This window comes from Bombus affinis, chromosome 9 (assembly GCF_024516045.1).
Source record: "Bombus affinis isolate iyBomAffi1 chromosome 9, iyBomAffi1.2, whole genome shotgun sequence".
In the NCBI taxonomy this organism is placed as follows: domain Eukaryota; kingdom Metazoa; phylum Arthropoda; class Insecta; order Hymenoptera; family Apidae; genus Bombus; species Bombus affinis.
The window spans coordinates 8,809,950-8,822,431 of NC_066352.1; the positions used below are offsets into that span (position 1 = coordinate 8,809,950).

A 12,482-nucleotide genomic window follows, 5' to 3' on the forward strand; every position below is an offset into this window, starting at 1 on the left:
CAAATAAAATATAAAACAGTATTTCGCTAAAGTATTTTGAATATTTCAAAAGATATATTTCCTTCATGTTTTTAAGTTGTATATAGATTGAACCTATAAATTAATTTATAGGTTGTGACAAACTAACTGAAAGACTTGGCGCGTAAATCACGGTAGCCATATTTAAAATCTTTTTACAAAATTAAATTTCTCTTATAGTCTACATTAAACACATTTTATTATGTTCACCTTCCATATTTCATTTATTTTTCGTAATTTGTCACTAATATGGATAACACATCAGTATCATGGTATATGTTTGTCATTATATTGAATATAAGATTTAGATAACAACTTACTTTAAATTCTTTCTTCATTAAAAGAATTTTCGTTAAAAGAATTCTACTGCAAACGAATTTGAAACACAGCATACAATCCTAATTTTTGTTTTAATACATTACTGTTACTTCAGCATCATTCTATATTCTATCAGATTTTATCCACTATTTTCACTCGATTTTTACCATGTGTTCCATCACGAACAAGTTGTAGAGAGGCTATCAAAATTAACAGTACAGTAAGCGCTATCTAGTGACAAATTTGGGAAACAAAATTGCTGCAAGCGCTTTCAATATGGCGCTCCCCTTGGCACAGTATTAATTATCTTTGGTATTATGAATTCCTCTAACCTTATTGAATGTTGTTTATTAATTCATTAGGTAATAGCTGGTATTAGACTAGTCATCATGTTCCTAAAAATAAAAAATAAATGAAGAGTATTTTATTGCTTCATACAAATTGAGACATGACAAGTGTATCATAAAAAATAACTCGAATATTAGTATATTTTATAGAATTAAATAACGAATAAAATAATATTTTACGAAAATGTCTATACTGAGGACTGTGTTATATAAACATATTAATTATTCAAGATGTTCAAGGTATCATTCATGTTTTGTAATAAATTTTTCATACGATAAATTGTAATAATCTTAAATTTGTATTCAATCATTATAAATATTTTTGTTACAGGAGTTCCTTGTTATTATTTCTATCGAAACAAAAGGACAAACCTTTTAATCTAGCAAAACGAAAATTTAATAGTGGTATCAAAGAGCCTGTAAAAAATGACAATAGTGAATTAAAAAATTTCTCAACAGTTTTAAAATTTGGTTCAGGTGGTTTAGGTAGTATTGTATTAACATGCATGATAAAGTGTCATACTTCTGTTGTTGAAGGCAAAACGCTTAAAATTTCGGAAAATATTACAAAAGATAATAAAGAATTGACTTTGAAATGGAGAAAGTTTTTAGAATATTTGTATCCATATTTTTGGCAATTATTGATAGCTTTGTCAGTAAGTATTTATGTACAATACATATGCATATATGGATTTTATATTTCTGTATACTTATGTAATTGTTAACTTTAACTTTTAGAGTGCAATGGTTGTTGCTGTATTAAATATTTGGATACCACAACATGTAGGAAATGTTATAAATATATTAACAAAAATCTGTCAAACCAAAGGAGAAGATAGCTTGAAAACTGTGCTGTTACAATTGACAGAACCTGCATTTGCATTAGCACGTATGTATGTTGCACAAGTATGTAAATATTTATCTGGAAAAAAATATATTTTTTATACTATTTATAAAATAATTTAAATTGAAAAATTATAGGAAATCTCTTACTTTTAGGCACTTTTTACCTTTGTATATATTTATATGCTTTCACACGTGGGAGAAAGAATAGCTATGAATTTAAAGAAAGATGTATTTAAATCAATTATAATGCAAGACATCACATTCTTTGATAAGAATCGTAGTGGTGAAATAGTAAGTCGATTAACCAGTGATATTCAAGACTTTAAAAGTACCTTTAAAACATGTATATCACAAGGCTTAAGAAGCACCACGCAAATTATTGGGTGTATAGTTTCTGTAATAGGGATTTCACCACAATTGACTGCAGCTACAGTGTTATCTTTGCCTACTATAATTCTTATTGGTACATTGCTTGGAAGAGGTTTAAGAAAATTATCTATAGAGGCACAGAATCAACTTGCTAAATCTGCAGATGTTTGTGAGGAAGCCATACAAAATATTAGAACGGTAATATCATGTGTGATAATGATAAATTGTTTTAAATAATTTATAGCATATTATTTTTATAGGTGAAAGCATTTTCAGCCGAAGAAAAAGAGATAGAAATGTTCTGCAAAGAAACTACACTAGGAGCTGCATTATATGAAAAATTAGGTTTGGGAATTGCTTTGTTCCAAGGGGGGACAAATCTATTTCTCAATGGTATCTTACTTTGTACTTTATATTTTGGTGGACATTTAATGTCTACTGGGCAATTATCTCCAGGAGATTTAATGGCTTTTTTAATGGCCGTACAAACTATACAAAAATCTTTATCTCAATTATCATTGTTATTTGGATCATATGTTAGAGGTGTTAGTGCTGGTGCTAGAGTTTTTGAGGTATATATACAATTTTGTTTTATATCAATACAATGAAAAGTATTCTTTATTTTATTTTAATCCAATCTCTTATTATAGTATCTAGAAATGCCACCATCACATCAGATGATTAATGGAGAAGTTATTACAGACCAATCCCTGGCAGGAAATATCACGTTTAAAGACGTGGAATTTAGCTATCCTACTCGTCAAGATCACATTATTTTAAAGAATTTTAACTTAGACATTCCTGCTGGGAAAACAGTAGCTATCGTTGGTTCTAGCGGCAATGGAAAATCAACGATAGCTGCCTTGTTAGAAAGGTACTTTGATTATCTTAAATTCAAAAATTTTTTTCATATAAAATTTGATCATCAATTAGTCTACCAAATAATATAAAATAATATAAAATATTTCAGATTTTATGACGTTAATAATGGCTCAATCACAATTGATGGTAAAGACTTAAGATCGCTCAATGCTAGTTACCTCCGAGGTAATGTTTTAGGGTATATAAATCAAGAACCTATTTTATTTGCCACTAGTATTATGGAAAATATTCGATACGGAAAGCCGGATGCTACAGATGAAGATGTAAATACTATTAAAATTAGAGGTTTATTAAAGTTATACTTCTACAGAAAAATTATTATTAAATATTCTTAGGTCATTGAAGTTGCTAAAGAAGCAAATGCTCATGAATTTATTATGAATTTTCCGAGTAAGTACGATACGCAAGTAGGAGAAAGGGGAGCGCAACTTTCCGGTGGACAAAAGCAACGTATTGCAATCGCAAGGGCTTTATTAAAAAGACCTTCCATTTTAATCCTAGACGAAGCTACAAGGTAAGAATCATAGACAACAGTTATTGTAATAACTCTATATATTTGAACTGATTGTTCTAATTTTATACAATAACCTTTAGTGCGTTAGATTATGAAAGTGAACGAATTGTACAGAAAGCGCTAGACAATGTTACTCAAGGAAGAACAGTCGTAGTAATCGCTCACAGATTAAGCACGATTAAAAATGCTGACATTATTGTTGTATTGCAGCGAGGAGTAATCACGGAAGTACGCATTCCAATACAAAATTCCAGACATGACATTGAATTAAATTAATATATTTATTTTCACATCTTATTTTCAGATGGGTACACATACAGAATTAATTAAAAAGAAAGGCTTATATTACACTTTAGTAAACGAACAAGAGAAAGCTAATGCATAATATTAATGAAACTCTAAATCATAATACAATTTTCGAAATATTTATTTTGGAATAATAGGAATAATATTTGAGGACGTTGTATGAACTACCTCTGATTCTAATATATATATACACGCTTAAATATATATAATTTATATTTTCAAATATTTATATTTTTTTATCTTCATCTTTATACCTGCCATATTATTTATATTTTACATTTTATATTTATATTTTTAATTTAATACATCAATGCAATTTTTTAAATAAAAATTCACTAATATATTTTATATCATCCTTAGTGATGTAACATATTTAAAATTTTTGTCAAGCATTGCTTAATCTTATCAATGATATAGTATATCGCTGACGGCATATGTATATCTTTCGGAGTAGTTGCTGATTCTTTTTGTGCAACATTATTACACGCGTCCTCCTTATCTATAGTCTGAGAATATTTATGAAATGATTTCGAATGTTTCTTCATTGCTCTAGAATCAGGCTTTTCGGTTATTACATTTGAAACTGTTTCTTCAGTATTAATTTTAGGTATTGCACTATCATTTTGTAATACAGATTCTCCATTTGTGCTGATCAAGCTTGTTGGATCAGTGGTTATCATTCTATTTAAATCGTAATTTGATGATTCACCGTTTCCATATTCAATGGGTATTTGTTCATCACTTCCTTTATTATTAAGTTCTGGATCTTCCTTTGTAGCTGTAATTATATCATTTAGGACAGGTGTAGCAGATGGACCATGTAAAATGAATTCTTCTGACTTACTTGTTTCTAACAATGGTTCATTTGCCTCAGGTAAAATAGCTGAAGTGGTACCAATAGCATCAGTTCCAATAGTTGGCTCTTTAGTAAATTCTTCTGTTACAGTACGTTCAACTTCCAGAATAGGTTCCTCAGGATTTTCCGAGAATGATTCAGTTGGAATTATGTAAGTAATTGCTTGTTCTTGTGGTTTTGTAGTATCAGGGGCTATTGAATTGGTTAATATATTATTATATTCTTTTTCTAAACTAGGATTTTTAGTAGCAGAAGTACCAACGAGTGATTTGTTTAAAATTACTTCCGTTACTTCATCCGGTTCTGTATTTATATGGGTAGTTGGATCCGGTAGAATTGTTGGTTCAGTGTTAATATTTTCAATTTCAGGAATCGGTAATTCAGGATTTTCAGTAGTAGGAATTACAACCGGTGATTCGTCTGAAATTACTTCTTTTGCTGGTTCTCCTTCTGGTTCTGTATTTATAGGAGTGGTTGGATCAGGTAGAATTGCTGATTCAGCGTTAGTATTTTCAATTTCAGGAATTGGAATCTCAGAATTTTCAGTAGTAGGAATTACAACCGGTGATTCGTCTGAAATTACTTCTCCTGCTGGTTCCCCGTCCGGTTCTGTATTTATAAGGGTTGTTGGATCAGTTAACATTGTTGGTTCCGTGTTAGTATTTTCAATTTCAGGCACCGGCAATTCAGAATTTTCAGTAGTAGGAATTACAACCGGTGATTCGTCTGAAATTACTTCTCCTGCTGGTTCCCCTTCCGGTTCTGTATTTATAAGGGTAGTTGGATCAGGTAGAATTGTTGGTTCAGTATTAATATTTTCAATTCCAGGAATCGGTAATTCAGGATTTTCAGTAGTGGGAATTACAGCTGGTGATTCGTTTGAAACTACTTCTTTTGCTGGTTCCCCTTCCGGTTCTGTATTTATAAGGGTTGTTGGATCGGTTAAAATTGTTGGTTCCGTGTTAATATTTTCAATTTCAGGCATCGGCAATTCAGAATTTTCAGTAGTAGGAGTTACAACCGGTAATTCGTCTGAAATTACTTCTCCTGCTGGTTCCCCTTCCGGTTCTGTATTTATAAGGGTTGTTGGATCAGTTAAAATTGTTGGTTCAGTGTTAATATTTTCAATTTCAGGAATCGGTAATTCATGATTTTCAGTAGTAGGAATTCCAACCGGTAATTCGTTTAAAACTATTTCTTTTGCTGGTTCCCTTTCCGGTTCTCTATTTGTAAGGGTGGTTGGATCAGGTAGAATTGCTGATTCAGTGTTAGTATTTTCAATTTCAGGAATAGGCAATTCAGAATTTTCAGTGGTAGGAATTCCAACCGGTAATTCGTTTAAAACTATTTCTTTTGCTGGTTCCCTTTCCGGTTCTCTATTTGTAAGGGTGGTTGGATCCGGTAGAATTGTTGGTTCAGTGTTAATATTTTCAATTTCAGGAATCGGTAATTCAGAATTTTCAGTGGTAGGAATTGCAACCGGTGATTCGTCTGGAATTACTTCTTTTGCTGGTTCCCCTTCCGGTTCTGTATTGATAAGGGTTGTTGAATCAGTTAAAGTTGTTGGCTCAGTATTAATATTTCCAATTTCAGTAATAGGTAATGCAGAATTTTCATTAGAAGGAATTACAACCGGTGATTCGTCTGAAATTACTTCTCCTGCTGGTTCCCCTTCCGGTTCTGTATTTGTATGGGTGGTTGGATCAAGTAGAATTGATGGTTCAGTATTAATACTTTCAATTTCAGGAATCGGTAATTCAGGATTTTCAGTAGTGGGAATTACAGCTGGTGATTCGTCTGGAATTACCTCTTTTGCTGGTTCCCCTTCCGGTTCTGTATTGATAAGGGTTGTTGAATCAGTTAAAGTTGTTGGCTCAGTATTAATATTTCCAATTTCAGTAATAGGTAATGCAGAATTTTCATTAGAAGGAATTACAACCGGTGATTCGTCTGAAATTACTTCTCCTGCTGGTTCCCTTTCCGGTTCTGTATTTATAAGGGTGGTTGGATCAGGTAGAATTGTTGGTTCAGTATTAATATTTTCAATTTCAGGAATCGGTAATTCAGGATTTTCAGTAGTGGGAATTACAGCTGGTGATTCGTTTGAAACTACTTCTTTTGCCGGTTCCCCTTCCGGTTCTGTATTTATAAGGGTTGTTGGATCAGTTAAAATTGTTGGTTCCGTGTTAATATTTTCAATTTCAGGAATCGATAATTCAGGATTTTCAGTAGTAGGGATTACAGCTGGTGATTCGTTTGAAATTACTTCTTTTGCTGGTTCCCCTTCCGGTTCTGTATTTATAAGGGTTGTTGGATCAGTTAAAATTGTTGGTTCAGTGTTAATATTTTCAATTTCAGGAACCGGTAATTCAGGATTTTCAGTAGTAGGAATTATAGCTGGAGATTCGTTTGAAACTACTTCTTTTGCTGATTCTCCTTCCGGTTCTGTATTTATAAGGGTTGTTGGATCAGTTAAAATTGTTGTTTCCGTGTTAATATTTTCAATTTCAGGCATCGGCAATTCAGAATTTTCAGTAGTAGGAATTACAACCGGTGATTCGTCTGAAATTACTTCTCCTGCTGGTTCCCCTTCCGGTTCTGTATTTATAAGGGTTGTTGGATCAGTTAAAATTGTTGGTTCAGTGTTAATATTTTCAGTTTCAGGAATCGGTAATTCACGACTTTCAGTAGTAGGAATTCCAACCGGTAATTCGTTTAAAACTATTTCTTTTGCTGGTTCCCTTTCCGGTTCTCTATTTGTAAGGGTGGTTGGATCAGGTAGAATTGCTGATTCACTGTTAGTATTTTCAATTTCAGGCATCGGAAATTCAGAATTTTCAGTAGTAGGAGTTACAACCGGTGATTCGTCTGAAATTACTTCTCCTGCTGGTTCCCCTTCCGGTTCTGTATTTATAAGGGTTGTTGGATCAGTTAAAATTGTTGGTTCAGTGTTAATATTTTCAGTTTCAGGAATCGGTAATTCACGACTTTCAGTAGTAGGAATTCCAACCGGTAATTCGTTTAAAACTATTTCTTTTGCTGGTTCCCTTTCCGGTTCTCTATTTGTAAGGGTGGTTGGATCAGGTAGAATTGCTGATTCACTGTTAGTATTTTCAATTTCAGGCATCGGAAATTCAGAATTTTCAGTAGTAGGAGTTACAACCGGTGATTCGTCTGAAATTACTTCTCCTGCTGGTTCCCCTTCCGGTTCTGTATTTATAAGGGTTGTTGGATCAGTTAAAATTGTTGGTTCAGTGTTAATATTTTCAATTTCTGGAATCGTTAATTCATGATTTTCAGTAGTAGGAATTCCAACCGGTAATTCGTTTAAAACTATTTCTTTTGCTGGTTCCCTTTCCGGTTCTCTATTTGTAAGGGTGGTTGGATCAGGTAGAATTGCTGATTCAGTGTTAGTATTTTCAATTTCAGGAATCGGCAATTCAGAATTTTCAGTGGTAGGAATTGCAACCGGTGATTCGTCTGGAATTACTTCTTTTGCTGGTTCCCCTTCCGGTTCTGTATTGATAAGGGTTGTTGAATCAGTTAAAGTTGTTGGCTCAGTATTAATATTTCCAATTTCAGTAATAGGTAATGCAGAATTTTCATTAGAAGGAATTCCAACTGGTGATTCGTCTGAAATTACTTTTGTTGCCGGTTCCTCTTCCGGTTCTGTATTCATAAGGGTTGTTGGTTCAGTGTTAATATTTTCAATTTCAGGAATCGGTAATTCAGGATTTTCAGTAGTGGGATTTATAACCGGTAATTCGTTTAAAACTACTTCTTTTGCTGGTTCTTCTTCCGGTTCTGTATTGATAAAGGTTGTTGGTTCAGTGTTAATATTTTCAATTTCAGTAATAGGTAATTCAGCGTTTTCAGTAGTAGGAATTACAACCGGTGATTCGTTTAAAACTGCTTGTGTTACCGGTTCTTCTTCCGGTTCTATATTATTAAGAGTTGTTGGATCTCCTATAATTATTTCTTCAGTGCTAATGTTTTCAGTTTCAGTAGTTGATTTTTCGCTCAAATTTTCTGGTGCTTTATATTGATCTGTCAAATTAGGATCTTCAGAAATAGGAATTTGCACGGATGGTTCAATTGGATTTATTGGTGTAGCCGGTTCTTCTTTCGCTTCTACATTATTAAGGATTGTAGGGTCTTCTGAAATTGTTCGCGCAATGTTCATGCTTTCACTTTCAGGAATGGTTTTTTCGCTGGATTCTTCTTGTATAATATGTTGGTTTTCTAAGTTAGGTTCTTCAGTAGATATTTGTACAGGCGATTCAGTTGGAATTATTTCTGCAATCGGTTGTTCCTCTGGTCGATTAGGAGCTGTAACATCCTCTCTAATTATTGGTAGAGTGTTTTCAGCTCCATTGATTGATTCCTCGTTAAATGCTTTTGTTGTACTATGGTTTTGTAATGTAGGATCATCAATAGGAATTTCTAAGGGCGGTTTGTTTGAATCTAGGTTTGTAATCGGTTCGTTACTTCTGAGGCTTGTAGGATCGGCTAAAGTTATTGGTTCAGTGTCGATGTTTCTGGTTCCAAACGTTGGATCTTCGTTAAATTCGTCTGTAGTAATATATTGTTTCCCCAAATTAGGATTCTCGGAACCAGGAATATTTTCTCGCTCTATGTTTTCTAACATTGATGGATCATCTAAAATTGTTGGTGCAGTTCTATCTTGGTCATCAGGTGATTGCTCCTCAGGATCATCCGTTATAATTCTCGTATGACCATTTTCAAATGGTCCTGCCACAGTCGTAGATCCTAATTCTTTATTCCCATTTACTTCGATGGGCAAATTAAATTCAGTCGGATACGTGTTCTCTACTGCAATTGTTGAATACGTGGCAGTTATAGGTATCGCGAAATCTCCAGTGTTTGTAAAACGTGACTTTTCCAAAGCACGTTCCGTCGTCGCTACAATATCATTACTATCACCTGATCGCGTGAGTTCAGGTACGAATGGTTCGGTGTAAGAAGTCGTTATCGACATAATTTCATCATCATTCTTAGACGTTGAATTAGTCGTAGTGTCTTCTTCATTCGTAAATAGCGTTTCACAAGTTTCCGATCTTCCCCTTATCGGAAATACAGTTTCCTTTGGTGCCATATTTTCTTTCTTTCCATCCCGTGGATGATTTCTACACGAGGATAATGATTCTGGTTCACGACAAGTACTGGATGGTTTACACATTTCAGTTTTTGTGTCATAAGCCATATTTTTTGGACACGTGTAGAAATTTTGGTTCATTTTCTTACCATGCATCGAGCAAGTATAAAACAAACCACAGTTACCTGGAACCGGAAATGTGCCGGTTTTTAGGCAATCGGGACGTTGAACAGAATCAAAAATATCGGAATTTTGTCCGTTGGTAACAGAAATATGCTTCTCACGAGGTACCAAGATACATTTTTGTAGATGGCTTTCGAAATGTCTGTTTTGGGGACACTGGGCCAAAATGGTTTTGTTCTGTCTGCAAATGTAGTAGTATCTTGGATTTGTGCAGTGTGGTTTTAATACATTCGACCCGCAAGATTTTTTGTTATTTACATAAAGCGCTTTTCCGCCACCGATTACACCCATACAATCGCCCCTGTCTACGTCGAAATATTGGTTGATCCTGCATGATGAATGCTTAGATTTAAAAGTCCTGGGATATCTGTGTGCCTCATAATTTGTGATATCTGTGGCATCAACGTCCTGTAGATAATTAGAGGTTCATTTATGAGATTGTATATCTAAAATATAATTAAACTGACGATCTGCGATTTTACAATGACGGAAGTAATCTTTACATAGTTTGATTAAAAAGAGATGAATTTTATAATTATGAAATCTGTTTTCCTTAAATCGTGACGTCATTGACGTTTTTTGAATAAAAAATTGAAAAAATTCTGAGAGAAAGCTGTTTAAATATCTAATTTAAACGAAACAGTCTATATTTGTCAAATATTTAATTTGTTTAATAAAAATAACTACATTTAATTAAAAGAATTGTTACGTTAAATTTATTATTGCAAAAGTATATAAAATTTATTTTATATTGCTCCGAAAAAATAAAAAAAGAAACAGCTTGTAAATTCTAATGTCAGAATACACTAAATTATAATAATAAAATAATGGAAGACTTACATCTAATCTGCTCACTGGTTGACTAACTACGATTAGAGTCACAAATTGGAATAGTAAAACTAGAATAAAACTCTTCATATTCGATAGTCACATTAATCGAAGTGAAGGTTTTTTTACTTATTTGATCAGTGAGAATACTTTTTACACTCGATGCCGAAAGTTGTCTGTCCATCAAGGTAACGTGTTTCAGCACTTTTATATCAAAAACGTGCTGGATGATAATTAAGCTGCGATAATTGCAATTATCGGGAACGTCATTTTACACAATATACAAGTGCGTGATCAAGTTTACACGTTGTTCTTCACATAAGTTTGCTTAATTAACTGTGATTAAATTACGTCGGTAGGCACGTTTTGTAAATTAGGTAAGCATTAATCCTTCTGATATTCAAGATGATAACAATAACGGCGAATATAAAAGAATGCAATGATCGTAAACTTAGAAGTATTTAATAGAGGAAGAAAGGAACACTTACAGATAAAAACAAATATTTATTACACGAACATACTGGCAATAGGTAATAAGTCAGTAACAAATCTGTATATACAATGTTTCGTTGAAATACATATCTACAAAACAATTATCTTCTGTTTGTTCATTAAAATAGCATACACAGTAATTTTTTCTCTGTATGCTGATATAGGACTCGATTCTAGGATTGTATATCGTTGTTTGTGATTAAAGCATGGGCTGTAGAACTTTTAGACTGATCAATCGTTATCTTCTGTATGAGAAAAAATCATTCAACATTCGTATTGTGGCACTCTGTACGTAAAGTTATTACTTGTCACAATATGAATTCCTGCACCATAATATGGTATCACATAATGCGAACCATCCGCAGGTCCCACAATTTGTGTTGCAATAAGTATTATATCAGCAAATTGGCCAAGAAAGAGGAATCCCAAAGTACTTAACTTAAGAAAGCCCAATGCTGGATATCCAAGATAAAATCTATCTGCCCCGAACATTCCAAGAAATATAGAGAGTAACAATGATGTCTCGAATGAATATCCGTTTCTGTAAATATAAATTTAAAAAACAATTTTATTTATTGTATGTATATTTTTTAAGTTAAATATTAAATATAACCTTAAATATAACCAGTATCATGTTTATAAACACATTTTCAATATTACAAATATTAGTAAATTCCATTTGAAACATTAATATAGTAAACAAACGATATTATATATACTTACGTCCATTTACAAGGAATATCTTTCTTGAATGTATTATTTTTTGTTTCTGTACAAATGAGGCCATCCGCAGCCAGACATAACACTGAGAACAAAACAATGAATATGTAATTTAAACTTCCATGTACGCAAAGTTAGAAACGGTAATAAATTTATCTATCTATGAACGAAGAAAACAAAGAAAAATTTTAAACGATTAACGACTACAGAATGCACGTTTTCAAACTTAGAGTACATCTAACATATAGGTTATGTCGAACTTTCCTTCTTTTTCAGAGCAATAAGAAGAAAAACGCAATAAAATTTATCTACCTTTGGCTTTATTTTCCTTCGTGCAACCTTTGGGTTGTTGCGTTTTCGGATCTATGAAATCATAATCGGGATGAGGACAGATATATTGTCCCATTCGTAGGTTACTGCAGTCGATTTCATACGTGTAATCAACACCATTGCTCAGCGGTATCGAGAGAAAAAGCAAAAAGAGTCCGCTAAGGTATTGCATCAGGTGGAACATGCCGTTTCATTTTATAACAATTGCTATAAATACCACACTCTGTCACTGTATCTACTGTCTCCCGCAAGTTCGCGATATCCTGTACATGTTTGTATTTTGAACGCACTGTCATTAAAACGACTTCCCTCTGGCGCCAACTGCTTGGAATGTTCATGAACTATATTTTATGATAT

The 12,482-nt window shown here is 33.0% G+C and overlaps 3 protein-coding genes across 3 annotated transcripts; 1 reads left to right on the forward strand and 2 right to left on the reverse strand.

The window, feature by feature from the left end:
• Positions 1-597: 597 nt before the first annotated feature.
• LOC126920513 (mitochondrial potassium channel ATP-binding subunit) lies at positions 598-3,823 on the forward strand. Its single transcript, XM_050731035.1, has 10 exons — positions 598-923; positions 1,015-1,339; positions 1,422-1,589; positions 1,683-2,096; positions 2,159-2,470; positions 2,549-2,772; positions 2,869-3,043; positions 3,116-3,294; positions 3,375-3,522; positions 3,599-3,823. Exons 1-10 carry the CDS (start codon positions 868-870, stop codon positions 3,677-3,679), a joined length of 2,082 nt encoding a protein of 693 aa, XP_050586992.1. The 5' UTR covers positions 598-867; the 3' UTR covers positions 3,680-3,823.
• LOC126920094 (titin homolog) lies at positions 3,686-10,919 on the reverse strand. Its single transcript, XM_050730021.1, has 3 exons — positions 10,596-10,919; positions 4,445-10,163; positions 3,686-4,378 (listed from the first exon to the last, which is right to left on the reverse strand). The coding sequence occupies exons 1-3, from the start codon at positions 10,671-10,673 to the stop codon at positions 3,957-3,959; spliced, it is 6,219 nt and encodes a 2,072-aa protein (XP_050585978.1). The 5' UTR covers positions 10,674-10,919; the 3' UTR covers positions 3,686-3,956.
• A 148-nt stretch (positions 10,920-11,067) lies between these two features.
• On the reverse strand, positions 11,068-12,441 carry LOC126920524 (TM2 domain-containing protein CG10795). The gene is made up of 3 exons (XM_050731064.1): positions 12,108-12,441; positions 11,799-11,880; positions 11,068-11,616 (listed from the first exon to the last, which is right to left on the reverse strand). Exons 1-3 carry the CDS (start codon positions 12,307-12,309, stop codon positions 11,340-11,342), a joined length of 561 nt encoding a protein of 186 aa, XP_050587021.1. The 5' UTR covers positions 12,310-12,441; the 3' UTR covers positions 11,068-11,339.
• Positions 12,442-12,482: the final 41 nt, after the last annotated feature.